The sequence below is a fragment of the Cynocephalus volans genome, chromosome 11 (assembly GCF_027409185.1).
Source record: "Cynocephalus volans isolate mCynVol1 chromosome 11, mCynVol1.pri, whole genome shotgun sequence".
Classification (NCBI taxonomy): domain Eukaryota; kingdom Metazoa; phylum Chordata; class Mammalia; order Dermoptera; family Cynocephalidae; genus Cynocephalus; species Cynocephalus volans.
Genome location: NC_084470.1, coordinates 57,962,483 through 57,981,670, shown reverse-complemented (window position 1 = coordinate 57,981,670; position 19,188 = coordinate 57,962,483). Strand labels below are relative to the sequence as shown.

General features: G+C 49.1%; 1 protein-coding gene across 7 annotated transcripts in view; it reads left to right on the top strand.

Annotated features, from left to right (window-relative positions):
- The window catches only part of SMARCC1 (SWI/SNF related, matrix associated, actin dependent regulator of chromatin subfamily c member 1), a 195,822-nt gene extending 177,628 nt beyond the window's left edge, over positions 1–18,194 (top strand). For 3 of the 7 annotated variants that reach the window (XM_063113542.1, XM_063113541.1, XM_063113540.1), the window contains 4 exons: positions 6,039–7,140; positions 9,997–10,185; positions 12,088–12,244; positions 17,718–18,194. In XM_063113542.1, the coding sequence (XP_062969612.1) occupies positions 6,039–7,140; positions 9,997–10,185; positions 12,088–12,244; positions 17,718–17,879 (1,610 nt within the window). In that variant the 3' untranslated portion in view covers positions 17,880–18,194. Of the gene's footprint in view, positions 1–6,038; positions 7,141–9,996; positions 10,186–10,350; positions 10,499–12,087; positions 12,245–13,256; positions 13,348–17,717 lie in introns of those variants that run through there. The other 4 variants (XR_010024852.1, XM_063113543.1, XM_063113545.1 and 1 more) reach the window with 4 other exon arrangements.
- Positions 18,195–19,188: the final 994 nt, after the last annotated feature.

Sequence of the window (19,188 nt, the reverse complement as noted above, 5' to 3'; positions counted from 1 at the left end):
GTGTGGTAGAGCAAGATCTCTACAGTTCTTACAGTTCATTCTGAGACTTTTCACCCAGTAAACATTTTAGGGCCTGCTGTGTGTTGGGCATTGGACCTTACATACGGTGAAGTCATAGTTGTGAATAGGAAGGCAAGGCCCATGCTGTCTTTTATGTTCTAGTGGGGTGGCATTACCAGACCATAAGTAGTTAATAACAGTTATTTTTCATAGTGCCAAGTGTTCATAAATAAAATGAATGTAATCATGAGTTTCTTAGAGACAACTTCTGGGAGATACTGTGTACAGTTTGTGAATTGGGTGGTCTCCCATGATTTCTGTCCCACTGGATGTGGTAACCTGAAGGTTTGACCTTCATTCCAGGAACAGCTCCATCTGAATAACCAGAGCAACTCTTGTATGGATACCTAAGGCCAACGTTGAGAACTAACTTTCTGTCAACCTGTCTCTGACTTTATTATAAAGCCATTGCTTTCTACAGTTCCAAGAGCATAGCTTTTGCTCAGTTGCTCCTGTTGAAGGGGGACTTCTTGGAAACAATGTGAAAGCACCTTGATCCTCTGATAATGGCTTGTCATTTAAGGAGGTCATCTTTCAGAGCGGAATGCAAAGGTTGTCCTTGAAGGAATTGCTCCCTCCTTCAAGCCCAGGACCCTCAATGTTGTATCCCCTGTGTATAGTTCCCTGTGAACTGCATTTGCCTGTGGCTTGTTTTTAGGTATGCCACCACTCTGGCATTTAAGAAGCATCTTTGATCCTGAACTCTTTGGGACAGAGCTGAAATGAGACTACAATACATAAAGGGTGACTGAAGCAGGAGAGAAACTTCTATGAATCAACCTAAACAGAGGTACCAAAACCAATTATAGCTCTCTCTGGGACTACCCAGCCCTGTTCCAATTCTTATGGGACCCCAGGGATTGAGAGAGCCTTATTGGTCCCTCACTGCTGACCACCTGCCTTGCAGAATTGGAAACATTTTCTTCCTGCTGTCCCCAAAGGCCTTCCCATGCCTTCCAACCCCACGGAGAGCAGCCAGGTGACTGATTCTGACAGCAACTTTACCCTTCAGAGGAGACACCACCATCTACCCTTTTGCATGTAGCTTTTGCAAAGCCTCAGCAAAATAGCCATGCCTTAATACAGTACAGTGACTACCACCTTCAGACAACTGACAAAGGAAAGAAAATGCCTCCTATTCTGGTTCTGTGTCTACCATCTAAGTTGCCCTAACTACCAGATAATCCAGAAGGGGTTTAGAAAGCAGCAGCATTCCTGGATAGTAATAGCTCCTTTGCAGAGGCTGATTTCTGTGGCTGGTTTTGCCCTGACATTCATCAGTTTCCCATGGCCATCTAGATTGGCATCCCTTGCTCCAGTCAGCTTATTTCACAGTAGCTACAGGGTCCCCAAGAAGCTCTTCGGTTACCTGCTGACGTAGCAGTTCTCTTCTGCAGACAAACCTAGGTACTCCACATCAGAGGCTGTTATCTTGTACTATGGCTTCTGCTATGTGGCTTTCTCCCAAGTGGTTTGGCTTTGGGGGTAATGAAATTCAAGAGACCTTCCCAAAAATCTGGTGGCAGACCTATTGCCTAGACAAGAAGACCACCTCCAGGTTATGGTATCCTTTTATAAGATGAGACCTCTTGCTCAACTGAGAATCCAGGGTTCCCTGCAGTGAGAAGGTGGTGGTCAGCATTAATAACTCAGGCCCCTGACCCCTTAAACCTTCCCTTCTTTCTGGGAATGGTGTAAGGAGGTCCATTCCCAGCAGTGCATCACCAAAAATGGTCACAGCGGACTGCCCTGCAGCCTAGAACCGTGAACCTGGTCTTGTCTGTGTTGTTCCCTGTTAAGAGATCATAACATCACTCTTAAATGCCCAGCTAAAAGGGGAGGGAGGGAGGCCTTCCAATCTGCCAATTGATGCCCCATCTCTGCATCCTGATTCCCATTCTAAGATTAAGAAGCAGGAATGAAAAGTATCCATATTGAAATGAAAGGATTTGAAATCAGGATCTTAGTTCAAGTCCTGGCCTTACCACTTCATTTGCATGATCTTGGACAGAGTTGCTAATTCTCTGTGTCAGTTTGTAAATGAATAAAATAGGACTGATAAGATATTTGTGCTATGGTTGTGAAGAATAAGGCAAATTAGAGCACAAGGAAAACTAAAAATTCATTACTACCTTAATGGTTAATACTGAGGACTTAAAGCCGGGAACTGCTGCTTCCTGTGCAGATGGAACTATGCTCCTAGTCGTGGTGATTGGAGTAGCTTCTGCCCTGGACAGCAGCCCCCTGGTGAAGTTTTGTGGCTTTCCACGCACAGGGAGGCAGACTGCAGCTGTGGCAATGGGTCTCCTGCCTGCCTTGACACAGGAGGCAGGTTGCCAAACCCTACAGGAAACTCAGAGGCATGTAGAAGCTGTTGCCACACAAAACATCCTTAATGCCCAAATGCATGAGACATGAATGTGGGGACATGGATGTAAGCTCTGGATAGAGGTCAGTTTTCCTTTCTTTCACTCTTCATATCCTATATCTTATATCTTATATCTTTTTTTTTTTTTTTTTTTTTAAATAAAAGATGTCTGTTAAGGGGATCTGAACCCTTGGCCTTGGTGTTATTGGACCCATACTCTCCCAAGTGAGCCACGGGCCGGCCCTTATATCTCTTCTTTAGCCTACCCCTGCCCTCGTGCCAAGAAAAATATTACATTCATTTGACACTTACAGTTACCAAGCACTTTCACATATGACAGATTCAGGTTACTCTCCAAAAGTCACAAAATCTGATGTTGGGTCTTACTGTGCCCCTCACACACCACTGTCTGGATGAGCTTTTCTCATCCATCTTGTGGAGGTGTCACCCAACCAAGTATGCTGTGTTCAGTTCTGAAACTTCTAGTGAGATCTGCTATGGGGTGGATCAGAATGAAAGTGAATAGCAACAATTGATTTAAAATCCCAAATTGAAGAAAGTGGTAACAGAATTTGTCACCAGGAAAGGGAAGAAGATGGTTGAGTAAATAACAGAGGAAAGAGACACTTCACATTTTAAACCATATGTTTCTTTTACTAATTCAAAAATTGAACTTAAAAGGATATATTTAAATAGTTAACAGAACATATTAAAAATGAGAAACTGGGGTAGAGTTTTAACGAAGTGGGAGAAGTTCCTTCATCCAGACCTCGTGAAAAACATGAGGAGTGGTCATGCCCCAAACATCAAGGGACCCTCCTTCCCACACAGACCAGCCTCAGGAAGGGGAAGAGGAGATAGGTACGTCCACCAACTTCCACTATGACAAACACCACCCAAGAGTCGAGGAGACACAGAGAAGCAGAGGAACACAAATTCTACATACAAGGGTATTTGAGTAAATTCGTGGAAAAATAGAATTAAAAGACTGAATCTTTCCGTGAACTTTTTTTTTTTTTTTTTTTTTAAAGATGACCAGTAAGGGGATCTGAACCCTTAACTTGGTGTTGTCAGCACCACACTCTCCCAAGTGAGCCAGGGGCCGGCCCTCCGTGAACTTTTTGAAATATCCTCCCCTCCTACAGTACAAGGTGATGCAGAGATAAGCTACGGACAGGGAATCCAAAGATGGGGTTGGAGGCAAATAAGGGTGTGTTGGTGCCTCTGTGGCCAACAGGTGGGTGCAAAGACCTACCTAGCTCTCTGCTTAGAGAAGGTTGTATTTCAAACTGGTACTTTACTGTCCCTGGAGGCAGCGTGAAGCCCTGTAAAGAGCCTCAGGAAGTCAGCCCTTTTTGCAAGGGAGCTCCAGACCCACGGTTCTGGCGTGGGTGTGGGTGGTTGCCATTAGTTCATTTGCATTTATCTTTCTACAGATGTAATGGAGCCTCCTTCTATGCCTGCCGCTGTGTACTCACCTGCATTGCAGTCCAGTGGGGAATTACTGTAGTCAGAGGATGATATCAAGGCTTAAGTGTTTAACTGCTTGGGGCAGGCTGAGAAGACTTCACAGAGAGAGGGGAAGGTGATAGGAACTGGGCTTTTCCAGCATCAAGAGTTTGCCAGGCAGGCTAGGAGGGAAGGGAAGGAAGCATTAGGCCAGGCAAAAAGGTTGCCGTGGTTTAGGTGAGAGAAACAGGATTTGAACCAAGGCAACTCCATGCAGAGACACATATGAGAGATTAGATGGAATCTCCATCTGGGTCACCTATTTGGTCTTTAGGACAGAAAGGGTAGCATCTCTCAAGTACCAGAGTTGTCCCATCTCCCAGTGCTGAGACGCGGAACGTCATCATTTGGGTCAATTACAAACACATCAAGAGGTAGACGGTCAGTTTGGGGGGTGAAGTAGGTGACTAGGCCACTGGTCTTCCTCCCCACTAAGCAGGGATCCAGGGGTGTGTAGCCCTGGGCTGCCCTGTGAACGGTGAACGGGGCCCCGAAGACCACTCTAACACCTGGCCCGACGTCCAAGTGTGCCAGGGGCCGGGATAAAGGGCTGCTCCCCAGGCAGTCCCGAGGAGGCTAGAAGGAAGGCGAGGTAGCCGCAGTCTCAGGGAGAGTCTCGCCCCTTGCCCCAGGACGCATTCTGGAGCGCCCGGCTATAAGAGATCTGGGCTAGAGGCTTTGGCTGCGGACGGATTAGGTCTGATCCGATTACAGCCTGGGCCGTCGGCTTCGCCCCCTTGCCAGACTCTGCCAATGCCCGTCTCCCCTCCAACCGCCCTCTCGGGGAGCCTGAGAACATTCCCTGCCCGGAACACCGGGTTGGCGCAGAAATCCGAGCGGCTCCGTGCGCCCGGGGCCCGGCTTATTTCCACACTGGGGGCTCGGCCTTCCGCCCCCTTCGGCCCTTCCGAGCCCCGCCCCGAGCCTGCGGGTGTCCGGGCCCGCGCCGTCCCTGCCTCCGTGTTCGCCGCGCGGCGGGTGGGTTTCTCAGGGGTTTAGGACCCGTGCCTGCTCTTCGCCGGGAGGGCGGGACCGCGGCCCCGCCCCTGCAGGTCTCCCGCGCGTGCACCTGTGGGCTGTCGCCGCGCGGCGCTGCGCGCCTGCCCCCGCGCGCTGCACGTCCGTTTGTCTCTGTGTCTCGAGCGAGGGGTCTGTCTGTCCCCCTGGCAGGCGGACTGACAGGGGCCGGCGTCAGCGCTACGTGCGGCAGGGCTGGCGCTGCGGGCGGGGCGGGGGCGGCGCTGAGCGCGGCGGCGGCAGCGCGGGAGGCGGGGAGGCGCGGCGCGCCGGGGACAGCGGCGGACGGCGGCGGCGGCATGCGGCTCTTCGTGGGCTGAGGCGGCCGCAGCACGGGCAGGAGGCGCGGCGGCCGGGCGAGCCGAGGGCGCAACCAGCCGGGCGGACCGCGCACAGCGGTCGGGGCGCCGCGCCATGGGCCGAGCGGGGGGCGGGGGCCCGGGCCGGGCGCCGCCGCCACTGCTGCTGTTTCTGGGGACCACGCTGGTCCTCGCCGCTGGGGCCGTGCCGGGTAGGTACAGACCGCGAACGGGACTCCAGCAGCCCTCGCGCCCCACCCCGGGCAGGGGTCCCGCCGGCTTCGGGGACAGGTGGAGTCCGCGAGCTGTGTGTGACAAGGGGGCGGGGCACGCCTTACCCGCCGCCGGAGCGGAGGAAGGGGCGCCGAAGGAGGTGGGGGTCTTGGTGAGCCAGCGTGGTGGGGGACAGCCCCGACCCGGGCGCTCCGACTGCGGAGCGGGCTGGGGGCGGGGCCTGGGAGTGGGTGGGGCCTGCGGGTGAGAGTTCGGGGCGGGGCCTGGAGGTGGGCGGGGCCCTGAGGGTAGGACTTCGGGATGGGCCCGAGGTGGGGGCCGCCCTGGCCTAGCCTTTCAGATTGTGGGTCATGTCGGGGGAGGCGCCCGAGTGGGGAAACGCTGGGCAGAGTGTGTTCTTTGGCTTGGGGTCGGACTCAGGGCCGGGGTTTAAAAGTGGGGGGTGGCCTAGGGTTAACCCTAGTGTAGGAGAGCGAGCCGCTGTGGGGCGGGGCTGAGGGCCCTCCCCGCGCGCAGCCCTGACGCCCCGGCCCTCGCTCTCCCGCCCACAGCGCGCGAGGCGGGCAGCGCAGTCGAGGCCGAGGACCTGGTCAGGAACGGCCTGGCGTGGGAGTCGCGTGTCAACGACACTCGGGAGGAGGCCGGCACGCCAGCGGCTGGGAAAGATGAGACGTCGTGGACGGCGCCCGGTGGCGAGCTGGCTGCTGTGGGCCCTGGGGTCGGGCCAGAGGAGGTAGTGGAGGCATCAGCTGCAGTGACCGGCACCGCCTGGTTGGAGGCTGACAGCCCAAGCACGGGCGGAGTGACCGCGGAGGCAGGCAGCGGGGATGCCCATGCCCTTCCAGCTACTCTCCAGGTTCCCAATGAGGCCCTGGGGCAGTCATCAATGCCCCCCACTACCCCTGAAGCTACTGAGGCCGACCGACCACCCTCCCCCACTCCTGGAGACAAGCTTAGCCCAGGCCCTGAACTCCCCAAGGAGAGCCCCTTGGAGGTTTGGCTGAACATGGGAGGCAGCACACCTGACCCTCAAGGGCTAGAGCCCACCTACCCCTTTCAGGGCACATCAGAGCCCCAACCGGCATCAGATATAATTGACATCGACTACTTCGAAGGCTTGGATGGTGAAGGTCGTGGCGCAGACCTGGGGAGCTTCCCAGGGTCACCAGGAACCTCGGAGAACCACCCTGATACTGGGGGAGAGACCCCTTCCTGGAGCCTGCTTGACTTATATGATGACTTCACCCCCTTTGATGAATCTGATTTCTACCCCACCACATCCTTCTATGATGACTTGGATGAAGAAGAGGAGGAGGAGGATGCACTGGGAGGTGGAGACCTGCAAGATGAAAATGACCTTCTAGTGCCCACCGAGAAGCCTGGTCTGGGGCCAGGGACAGGCCAGCCCACCAGTCGATGGCATGCGGTCCCTCCACAGCATACTCTGGAGATGGTCCCAGGCAGCAATATCGCCCTCAGACCCCACCCAGGAGAGCCGGGCAGGGACCTGGCCTCAAACGAAAACGGCACTGAGTGCCGCAGTGGCTTCGTGCGGCATAACGGCTCCTGCCGGTCAGTGTGCGACCTCTTCCCAAGTTACTGTCACAATGGCGGCCAGTGCTACTTGGTGGAGAACATAGGGGCCTTCTGCAGGTAAGGGTGTGACAGGCAGGTGCACAGGGGCTTGCAGAAGAGCACCTGAGGAGTGATGTGAGGCAGACTCAGCACAGAGGGCAATGTGACAGGCACAGCTTCCAAGAGGACATACATTCATGGGATTCCCAAGTCAGGACACAGTCACTCAACTCTCCTCTACAGAGTTACTTCTTAAAATGTACTTCCTGAGAGCTCATCGCTAAGAGAGGTTCCTCAGAAATAAGATTTTGTATTTACTCTAAGTGTTGTATCCTTAACCAGACCACCCAATTATAAAGGCAAAATGAAGGGACTTCTCCAAGGGTTTTGGAAAGGAGCCTTTGCTAGGTTGAGGGGTTTTTGTTGGAGCATGCTGCCTGTACTTGTAAGAGAATGAGGTCCCTAAAGCTACCTTGTAGGAAAGATAGCTGCTGAACACTCCCTCCAAGCCACGTGTATGGCAGGAGGAGGGCCAAGTCTCTCTATAGGGGGTGAACATGTAAAGTTAGAGTGGGGACCTTCCTAGGAGCAGACCCAGAAGAGCAGCAACGCAAGTAGGTCAAATGAAACAGGGAGTCTTTCCTCACATTGCAGATAGGGGGTGTTTCTTGACTTTGGGTGGTGGCTTTTTTCAACCTTGATGTTTGTCTTCCTTGGGTTACGAAGTCCATAATACTTTTAAAGATTCAGAGAGTTTAGTAACCCTAAGGACATTGTCTGCAACCACCATCCCCCACCTCATCAGTAACTACCCCATTCACCTCATTCTTAGGAACTGCCGTCACAGGGAGGTATTTCACCAGCTGGAGATCTCACCGTCTTGTTCTGGAAGAATCACAAGTCAGGGTGATCTGAGTGGTTTGCAACAACTCCATCCTTCACAGCCCTAGAAGTGGAGCACAGCCCTCAGACTCCTTTGAGGCTTGTTTCCACTGGTCCCAGGAAGAGAATTTCTGTTATCTGGGTGTCTCTTTTTTAAGTGTCATTCTCAATGCTTCTTTTTCCTGTTCTTTTTGGAGGCATGTGAAGAAATCAAGTTGCTTAGATCTTGATGTTCTGATAGGAGAGTAACAGAGAATGCAGTGAAAGTTGTACCCTTGGCACTGAAGCTTGAGTTCTAGTTCTTTCTACAAGTGGTCAGGACATTAGGGTCACTCATATAGGATTTGACCACACAGTTCTGGTTGGAGTTGTCCAGCCATTGCCAAGAGGAGGTACTGTGATTAAGAAATTATAGCAATAAGGCCTTGACAGTTGGCTAAGGACTACCAGAAGTATGGGGAAACCCTGGGAAAACTTTAGTTTGGGGGACTATAGTGATGATTTCAGCCTGGGAGCTTTGGAATCTGTGCAAAATCATCTTTCATCCTTTTGGAAGCCTGGGATTTTTGCTTCAAAGTGAGCTCCCCATCAGAGTATGAAATTTAGATCCCTTGCTGGCTCTGGAGAGCTAGAAAAGCTCCCAGAACCTCCTGGAGCTCTCAGGGAATTCCCCAGTAAGTCTGAGTAAGGGTTAAGATTGTCCTCCTCACTAAGCTACATGGCTCTGCTGACCATGGGTCCACCAATCTGTCACTGCCTCATAAGGGCTTCTCCACATGTCCACTCCAGTTCCCCTTGCCTGGGGAAGCTTCCATCCCAAGATCATACTTGGGCCTCCCTACTAGATTCCTTCTCTGGCTATGTACACCCAGGCCCGGCTGTGGCTTGAAAACTGTTTTTGCATTCCACTCACAGGAGACTGCTGAGCCTTTAGTTGCAGACTGCAGCGTGCCTTTGTCTCTGTCACCCTGACCCACTGCAGGGAAACAATCAGAGCTGTGGTGGGACTTCTGTAGAACACTGGGTTAGAGGGTCCCACTTAGAGGGGTCTGCATTCCCTGGCAACCCCAAACAGAGAGCCTCCCCATGAGGGCCCAGAAATTCAGTTGGAAAACAAAGAAGAATTGCTTGTTAGCCATATCTGCCCACCCTATTCTGGATGTGGAGTAGCCAGTTCTCTGATGTATAATTTCCCCATTTCTGGACCCCTTTTTCTTGTCTGTTGCTCACCCTGAGGTTCATGTCCTCCCTCCTTTGCCTGCCTCCATATCCTTCCATATCTTTCCTCTTTGAAGCAGCCCGGTTCCCATGGAAACAGCAATGTCATTGGAAGAGTTAGAGCCTGAGAATGTCCCCAAGGGCAGGAGAAAGTCACTCAACAAAAGGACTAAAACCCACCCAGAGGGTTGATTCTTGTTATGCTTGCATGATAGTTTTCATAGTAATAAGACAAGAAGCTTCAGGGGCAGAACTTTGGGGACTGCAGAGAAAGGAGGGGAATATGCATCCATCTTTGTGTTTGTCCTTGTCTGTTATTTCCTTATTTTTTGGTGTCTGGTTAGCCATGTGAACTAGATGGGACTGCAAAGCAGCAAGATAGGTTTTCATGTGCAGGGCAGGTCCTAGTACTTTGTAGATATAGCTTTTATTCATCTTGTATTTCATCCTTCTTTCACCCAGAGCCCAGGGCAGGGAGAGGTCTGAGAGAATCCCATGATTGTCCTCGTTGAGGCTGTGAGGCAGAAGACCAGGATTCCCTTCCCTCCTTGGTCACTTAACAGTCATGTGACTTTGACCTGTTCACTGTTTCTCTGCACTTTGGTTACCTCATTTATATTCTGGAGCTCTGGGCTGCCTGGCCCACTTCATACAATGGTTGTAAAGGAGGGGCCAGAATACCAACTATGGAGTCTGTACAGATTTGGGGCATTACAATCCCTCTAGATGGTCATAGGAACAGACTGTTGTCATAAATGCTGGGGTCAGGGCCAGGCCTTGCTGTGGCCATGGCTGCTGCTCCGTCGCTTCAGTCTCACACTTTCGCTGCTGCAGGTGCAACACGCAGGACTACATCTGGCACAAGGGGATGCGCTGCGAGTCTATCATCACTGACTTCCAGGTGATGTGTGTGGCCGTCGGCTCAGCTGCCCTTGTCCTGCTCCTGCTCTTCATGATGACAGTGTTCTTCGCCAAGAAGCTCTATCTGCTCAAGACAGAGAATACCAAGCTGCGTAGAACCAAGTGAGTTTGTATCACCCAGCCTCACTTGTTGGGAGGTGCCCCACTCCTGACCCCGCTGTACCCCTCCATCTGATCCAGTGATATTGTCGAAGGTTTCTGGCATCTATTCTCCACCCCTAGCTGTTTTGTTCATGCTAAAGATTCACCCAAGCTTATCCATTCCAGCATGGAATGTGCTAGAATTGCAGCAGAGATGAAGCCCCTGGGGTACACTGCAGCTATCCAGCAACATTCCCAACACCCCTATCCCAGGACAGAGGATGGTAGAAGAAAAGGCAGCCAGCATATAACTGCTCCCAGCTCTAGCCCCCAAGTAAGTTACTGTACTCAGTCTGTCCCGCACCCACCTGACTACACCTGCTTCCCTGGTCTTTGACAGCCAGCAGCCAGTGTGAGGATTTCACTCACAAATTAGCGTGGAGTAATTCTGTCTCCCTAAATCTGCTGTCACTCAATACCAGCTCTTCGTCAGTGAATGCTGAGTAGAAAGGGTTTAGCACCGCACTGTGTAGCTTTTTAAAAGCTGGTCAACCCTTGGTCCAAACAGAAGTGCAAGGAACTTGAGCAAATCCTCTTTGGTGGGGGGATTTAGTAGAATTTGGCGGGGGGCAGGGGGATGGAGGAGACTAGGGTTAACTTCCTCTACTGTGGGTTTTAAGGACAAAATGGGGATATAGAATCCCATTTCAGCCCTTCCCCTAGCAGAGCAGTGACTGTCATGTGCATGTGAGAATCAACACACATTACGTATTTGCCTTTAAGTCTGTGCCTGTAACACTCAAATGTGATCTTATACACCATGAGAGAATCTCTCTTATCACTAAGTAAATTTAAAACCTTTCTGGATTGTCACAGAAGTGACAAGAGGACAAGTTTGGAGTTCAGCTTCCTTGGGACCCAAGAGACAATTTATGCAGAACTGTCCTCATTTCCTTTTCAACCTGTTGCCCCCTTAACCTCCCTCCCTGTGACCTGAGACTCCCTCTAGAGAATGTGACTGAAGGACTTTCCCTGGGTCCTGGGAAAAGGACAAAACACCATCTGTTGCTCCTTTGCTGGGTAGACTCATGCAATGCATGGATGCTGGCAGCTCTCAGGCTTTCAGCAAACTGTGCTGTGGGGCTAGAGGGGCCTCTCCATTGTGCCTGTGCATTGAGGCGGGGGCTATATCTGTGCACGTGATCACTCCAGAGAGACAGGCCAGGACCCTTGGCTTCTCACGCCTTCAGCAAGGGGGTGAGTGAGCCAGGATCTTTGGGGGGTAGGGGGATGGGACCACCAAAATCAGGGCAGCTGCTGATGAAAATGGAGGAGAAAAAGGAGCAACTGCCAGGAGAGTGGAGAAGCAAGAGCTGTGGCCAGGAGTAGGTCCTCCTTCTAGGTCTTACTCCTGGAGCCAGCTCTGTCTTTCTTGGCAGAGCATGATTCCTGTGTTTCTCTGCATACCTTCTTTCTTTCCTGAGCCTGGTTACTGCTCTGATGCTACTACATGTGTCCAGTGCACTGCAGGCACTGCTGCAATTTATTAATACTAAGATACACATTTTTTTTCATATGTGAACATCTCTGAAATTGGATTGTGTCCTACAGTCGCCAGCATCGTATAAATACTGTTGGCCGGATGGTAGTCATGATGTAGTTGTCATTGCCTAGCTGCACAAACATGGTCATAACTATTCATATTGTTGCCAGTTCTTAATCTAAAGTCTGAATGAGCTACTTCATGTATATAATAAAAACTCTAGGTGAACTCTGGTTCAAGTGGTGGCAGTTTTTTTCTTAATGGTACATTAAATAATGGTGTATCTTATTGCAATCCATGGTATTTGATAAAATACAGTATCTGACCTATGAAGCTGAAGTGTCACTTACATTTTCCCTTTTCTCTTCTGTTCTAAACAGCAAATTCCGGACCCCATCTGAGCTCCACAATGATAATTTCTCCCTCTCCACCATTGCCGAGGGCTCTCACCCAAATGTAAGGAAACTTTGCGACACTCCCCGTACCTCCTCCCCCCATGCCCGTGCCTTGGCTCACTATGATAACGTTATCTGTCAGGTAACTGGTCTTCTTCACATCTCCCCTTATGCATGCTCCAGCCCCTGGCCTGTGTCTTTGGTCTATTTCAGAATGTGAAAGCTCCAGAGAGCTTTGGAGGTGAGCTTAGGGCAACAGTGTATGGCAGTGAAGGTGAGAATAAGTGCTTCATGATGTATCACTTCTTTGACAAGCAGAGTTATAGGTAGTAGAGAAAATCTCTTTCTAGGATGATTCGTAATGTTTAGCTTCATCTATGCTTTAGAAGTCTGATTCTTATCCTTTACTTTTCATATGAAGGAGAAAGGCTCTGCTTTCATTGCTGGGGAATTTCCTGATGGTCAGTGAAGCAAATGGTGGTTGCTCTTTGGGATGGGTGGAAAACCTCTGGGTTCTTGATACTATTTGAGGATCCCAAGAATCGGCAGGCTTATATACAACTAGTTAGGGCCAAGATGAGCACAAAACACTGGTAGGACTAATTCTGTTCTTAAGAGGATGGGATCATAAATTTCAGTTGAAACCCAATAAAAGGTCTCAATAGACCATTGTCTGAAAACCATGTCCTAGTGTGTTGCCTGGGCCAGACTGGCCAGTAAAATACTGGGTACTGTCAGACAGAATAAATTTTGAAAATAAAGCAGAAACCATCTAAGCCTAAGATCATGTCACATCCAAGTCTTAGAGTTCCGCATATAATGCAGGCTCCATGCCTCAAGATAAATGCATTATTACACAAATTATTTCACAGATAAGGGAACTAAATGGAGACACTTCAGACTGGAAATGGAGTTCAAGAGGAAATTTTGAAGAAGTTCTTTGAAATAATGGACCATATAGTATCAGAGGTCATAAGGACCTTAACAGTCTAGACTAGTGCTGTCCAGTGGAACTCTGTGAAATAGAAATGTTCTGTATCTGCACTGTCCACTGTAACAACTTCTATCTACCTGTGGCTGTAAAAGCTCTTGAAAAGTAGCTGGTGCTACCATATTGCACAGCACAGATCTAGACTACTGTCTTCTTTTTATAGGTGGGGAAACTGGACCCCCAAAAGGGGAAGAGAGAATAATAGTAAATGTGGCCTTATTCACCAAACCCCAGAAAAGGAAAACATGGTCTGATGGAGGAGGAGTAAAGGGATCAATTTAAATATGAAATGAAAGAGGTAAACAGGATAATTTTTTAAAATCTTTGACATATAGGGTAGAAAAAGGACAGATTTTAACTTGCTGTGCACCAAGATATTAATAAGTTCAAGATGAACATCATAACCAAGGAAACAAGATGTCTTACAAACTTTAAGATTGATAACCACATTATCAACCTACAAGGATGTAGGCACCTTGAGGGCAGCACAGAGTGTCACTGCTCTTCGTGAGCACATTATCCAGCCCCTTCCAGTAATATGCATTCATCAGCACTTACTGAGTACTAGTGAGCGGTGGCCTGCCACAGCGTCTCCTGGTTCCACTGTTGGATGTGTCTTGCACGTGTGGGACAGCAGGTTTGACTAGTACAGTCGTTCCTGCAGTCAGGGTTTTCACTGTCCACAGCAGGTTCCTCTTTCCACTTTGCTTGATGGAGTACAAGTGTCCTTAGGAGAGTTTCTGACCCATGCATTTCCAGTACCACAGTTACAGACACCTTTTCTCCTCACAAAGAAGGAGGGGAAGGAAATAGCTCTTGGAGGGTTTGGTTACATGAGCCAGTGCAAAGCTTTCCTGTCCTTGCTGACCCGGCTTTGTGGGAAGTAAGGCATTTGTACACGAAAGCTACCACTGACCCTGAGTTCAGAATAGGACAAACCTTGGAAGCAGAGCAGGGCAGGGGTAGTCAGCCATGGTGGACTCTGCCTGAGAAGGGGCTGTGGTGTTGGCCAGGACAGCACTCAGGCCATCCCTCAGGAAGTGGCAAGAGCAAGCTCTGGTGGTCTCTTGGCTCCTCTTGGCTCTTGAGGGCCACTTCCAGCTGGCATCCTTCCCTCCGCTTGTGCCCATGGGGGCATCAACCTCTTTTCTCTGTAAAGCACTGTGACTCTCCTATCCAGGAGGGAGTATACTGGTGGATTTTTCTAACTTCATCCCTAATTATCTCCACCTTGCCCAAAGCTTAGTCATTTCCAAGACCTTGTGGGCACTGCCCATTCAGACGGTGGGCACTTCATTGTGAAGTGCAGCCCTGCACATTACCGCAGCCACACTGATTGCACAGGCAGTACCAACAGCAAAATGGAAGGAGAAGGTCTCGAGGTGAGCCAGGAGGAGAAACGAGGGGCATCAGAGTTGGGCCTGCTATTTACGTCCCCGCATCCCTCTCCCTCACCCCTCAAACTCATCAGGATTGGTGTTCCGTAAAATTTTGGAGAGTTCTATTTATTTCAACAGATGGGTTATTTCTTTTCATAAGTAAAGTCAATGGAGTGGGTCATTTTCCTACCCTGTTGCCATAATCCCTACCAGCCACACACTGAAAAGATTTCAAACAAAAAAATCTGCTGCTTTGGGGATGTGGTGGGGAAAGGTCAGTGTCTGGTCTGGGTCAGTGGCACCTCCTTCCCTCCCCTCTGCTGCTCCCTCTGGGCCCTCTGGGACTGAGGTGTCGTGCTGCAGCCAGTGGGCCACAGGCTGAGTCTGTGTGTGAGTCTTTTACATAGCTGAGCAGCCAGCCTCTAAAGGGAGCATCAGAAGGCATGGTGAGTGTGTGGGAAGCTGGACACACTCCAGGTTTGCTGCATGAATGAAGTCACCTGAAACCCGCGGGCAGACTGCCCGAACACTCAGCTTCCCTGTTCCTCACAGTGGTGTTGTCGAGGGAATGTGGTGGATAACTTGGTCCTCCTAAGATCTGACAGACCTTCCAGGATTTCAGTTTCTTCCTAGGACTTCTCCATGTCCCTTAGTGCCTTTTTTTTTTTTTTTTCCTATTTAAATCTTTCTTACTTTCCAGACTCTGCTCTTGCCTGTGACTGCCTGCCCCCTTCCCATAGAGGTTTGCATCTCGATGAGTGTGAGTCCAGGCTGAACCACATTACCACTGAGCTGAAGGGTGCCCATATGGCTGGGGTGGAATGCTGGGAGCGGGGGGCCCACAGTATTTCCCGGGACTTATGCCAGATGTCGGTTCAGCTCCCTCATGACAAGGTACTGCCGCCAAGTCAAAGGCAGATGGACCTTCTGCTGTGGATTCAGCAACGTTAGGCTTAATAGGATCAAGTTCTGGAGGAAACACTCAGGAGGGCTCCATCTCGGTTTAGCCACTTCCTCACCTGTTCTGTTTGTTGGAGGGACTTAGCTTGTCTGATAGCATTGTTGGATACCTCTGTTCCTTACTTTTAGGATGTGTTTCTCCCACCCCTTGGCCCAGAAGCCAGTTTCTCATCTGTTCAAATCCTCAAGGGGCCAGGTTGAATTTGGGCCCCTACCTTCATGGCATCACAGCTCTGACGCCCAGGTCTAGGAGTCACTCAATGCGCTTCACATTATGCAAATTTCCCTGTGCTCCCTGTTACCCCAAAGAGTGTGTGATGTCAGGGGTGGGGTGGGGAAGGTTATCCTGAAAAACATGACAGCAAGTTGCATCCTTAAGAGGAAAGGTTGAGTGTAGGCCCTCTTGTCTTGTTCAGGTTTTGGTATGATTCAAAGTCCATCCTACCCAGGATCTTCAGTGGCTCAACTCTCAAGCTTCCATGACCAGTTTCTTCCCCAAATAGTACAACAGTACACAAAATAAAAAGTGCAGTTCTACTTCTTGCCTCTTCCCTTTCCATAAAACGTGTGCGTGTGTGTATATATATACATATACACCTATATCTATAGTTTTAAATATAAATGAGATTTTGCTGTACACATGTTCTGTTCCTTACATTTTTCACTTAATATGTCATGGAGGTCTTTCCCTCTCAGCACATGCATATTTATGTCACTGCACAGTTTTTTCTGACTCTCTCCAAGCAGTAACTGACAAGGTCAAGTGCCCGAGCATGCTGTGCACAGCTGCCTTGCCTGAAATCCACCTCAGTTCCCTATGAAGCCCATTTCCTCTTGTTCTTGCCTCTTGGTGATGGGAAACATGTGTTCCCTCCTCTGTAAATCACATCTGAAATCTTTGAGACTCTATTAAATCGCTCTGCTCAATCTAGGCCTCTGGAGAAGTGCAGGGGCTGGGACAGTGGGCAGGAGCCAGTGATTTTTATACACACAGAACTTTTGAACACCTCTAGTGTCCTGTATGTACAGCCACCGTGGAGAGCCTGGGGTCTTTCCCTACTTCATTCCAACCCTTCACTACACTAACCTAGCACTGTTATGGTCAAACTCAGTAGTAGTGCAGGCAGCACAGACGAGAGCTCACCAGAGTTTTATGGAGAACGCAATGGTCCTTAAGCACAGTGATTGCCTTGGATTTTGGAAGTGGTTAAAGCAAGAATGATCTTAACTAGCTGGTCACATTGGGACATACTATACTCTTCCTGCCACCCATGAGTCTGCCCAGATGGTTATACAACCTCTTCAATCTGCAGAGTTCTGACCACTCACAACAACTGTTTGGGGCACCAGAGGAAGCATGGAGGTCCACTGAATCACGATGGGTGTAATCCCTCAGGTGGTCCTAAAGGAAAAGAGTAGGGCAGGAGTTGCTGTAAAAGTTCTCTGAATACACTGAATGTGGAATTGGAAGACTATGTGCTAGCAAGGCTTCCCAAAGTCCTTGAACAGGCCAAGTCAATTCAGGTTCAGGAGCTTGCTGTAGGGCTGCAGGCAGTATCCATGGGTCGGCAGGAGGGCTCAGGTGCACAGCAGCAGTGGGTAGTGTGCGACGGCATGAACAGCACCTGATGCAGAGCACGGCAGGCCACTGAGGCAGCCGACTCATTTAGGCTTGGTTGAGGCAACATCTTCTTAGTGAGCATCTTTTAGCAGATACAGTTGTGACACTAAGAGTCTTACACATCTTTGGCCTCTGCTCAGGATTTATATTTGTTGTGGGGAGAGGGATCCTAGCTTTGCAAGGAGCAGCTGTGCACCTGACCGTAGTCCTATGTGTGCTCCACTGTGTACATTGACAAGACGTGTTCCCTGACCAAGACGCTTTTGTAAGAGCAGAATGGAGGGCCCGAGGGAGGTGGGCCCAGCAGGCTGAGCAGACTCATCAGCACGTGAGACTTTAGAGGCACCTGGGCCAAGAGCAAAAGGGACTGTTTCTCCCCAGACTCTGTCCAAGAGAAAACCTTGGACTGGCCCACATTATAGGTCTTTGTCATCTAATTACCTGTCAAATTTTCATCTATATCTGGCCAATGCTTTTAAAGATGACTTTCCTAAAAAGTAGCTCCTAATGAGTTACTTTGGTTACTTTTGGTTCATTCAAAAATTAGAACTTTTTCTCTGTTTTTGGTTAGCTTCTTTCAGCCACATGGAAAAATCTGAAATTATTATTTGATTGCTGTACCCATTATCTCCTTCCCTCCCCCCCAACTTTTTTCCTCTTCCAGGATGATCCTAGTGCTCCCCACAAAATCCAGGAAGCTCTCAAGTCCTGCCTGAAAGAGGAGGAATCATTTAATATCCAGAACTCCATGTCACCCAAACTTGAGGGTGGCAAGGGTGACCAGGCTGACTTGGAGGTGAACTGTCTTCAGAATAACTTAACCTAAAGCAGAGCAAGAAGAGAGGAAATAGGGGGTGGGGGCTGGGTGGAGGGAAGAAACATTATCTCCTCTTGTACAGAGCCTATTTCTTGTAACCATTTGTTAAACTCTTTTCTTTTTCTGACCTCATGGCATGCTTTGATGTATTTTGTACAGGAGGGGAAAAGAACACTTAAAATAAGCAAGAAACTGAACAGAATTGCATACACTGGATTGTTTTGTCTGTGCTGTCTGTACATTGCTTCTGTTGCTGTGATTTCTAAACCTATGCTGTTACTCAACTGACTTTTTTTTTTGTACTTTGACCCACCTTTTTTTTGAAATACCAGTAAAAAACAAAGTTCTTGAAATAAAACTTTTTAAAATGCTATCCATTTTCTTAATGTCATTGTGTCAACTCCCTACCCATTTAATTTGTACCTTCATTGAACATGAATATTTAAACATGTTCGAAATCTCAGAAATGATCTGTGTATTAGTCAGCTGGGGCTTCCATAACAAAATACTACAGACTGGGTGGCTTAAACAACAAAAATTTATTTTCTCACAGTTCTGGAGGCTGGAAGTACAGGATCAAGGTGCCAACAGGGTTGGTTTCTGATGAGGCCACTCTTCCTGGCTTGCAAACAGCCACCTTCTTGCTCTGTCCTCACATGGACTTTTCTCTGTGTGCAGGTGGAAAGAAAGAGATCTCTTATGTTTCTTCCTGTTCTTATAAGGACACCAGTCCTATCACCTCACTTAACCTTAATTAGCGACTTAAAGGCCCTATCTCCAAGTACAGTCACACTGGAGCTTGGTGCTTCAACATATGATTTTGGGAGGGACATAATTCAGTCCATAACATTTTGTATCACCTATTAAGAATAATCTCATTCTGCATCGTATAGTGTACTTACTCAAACTTAGATGGTATACCCTGCTAGACACCTCCAGCTCCATTATAATCTTATAGGACCACAGTAGTATGTGTAGCCCATTGTTGACTGAAATGTTATGTGGTGCATGACTGTATATACACAAAAGTAAATTAGAAGGGTAGTGCTAAAAAAAAAATGCTTGCTTTCTTTTATAAATATTTATTAAGCGCTAACTCTGAGCCAGGCATTATGCTAGATGCCAGGAATATTATACAAATAAGATAGACTCTAACCTCAAGCAGTTAATAGCCCACTTGAGAAACAGACTTATAAACAAATAATTATAATCCAGTATGTCAATATTATAACACAGATGTGTACAAAGCTATGAGAGTTGGAGTTAAGAGTTCAGAATGGCTTCAAAGAGAAAAGGTTTAAATTGGACTTTGACGGAT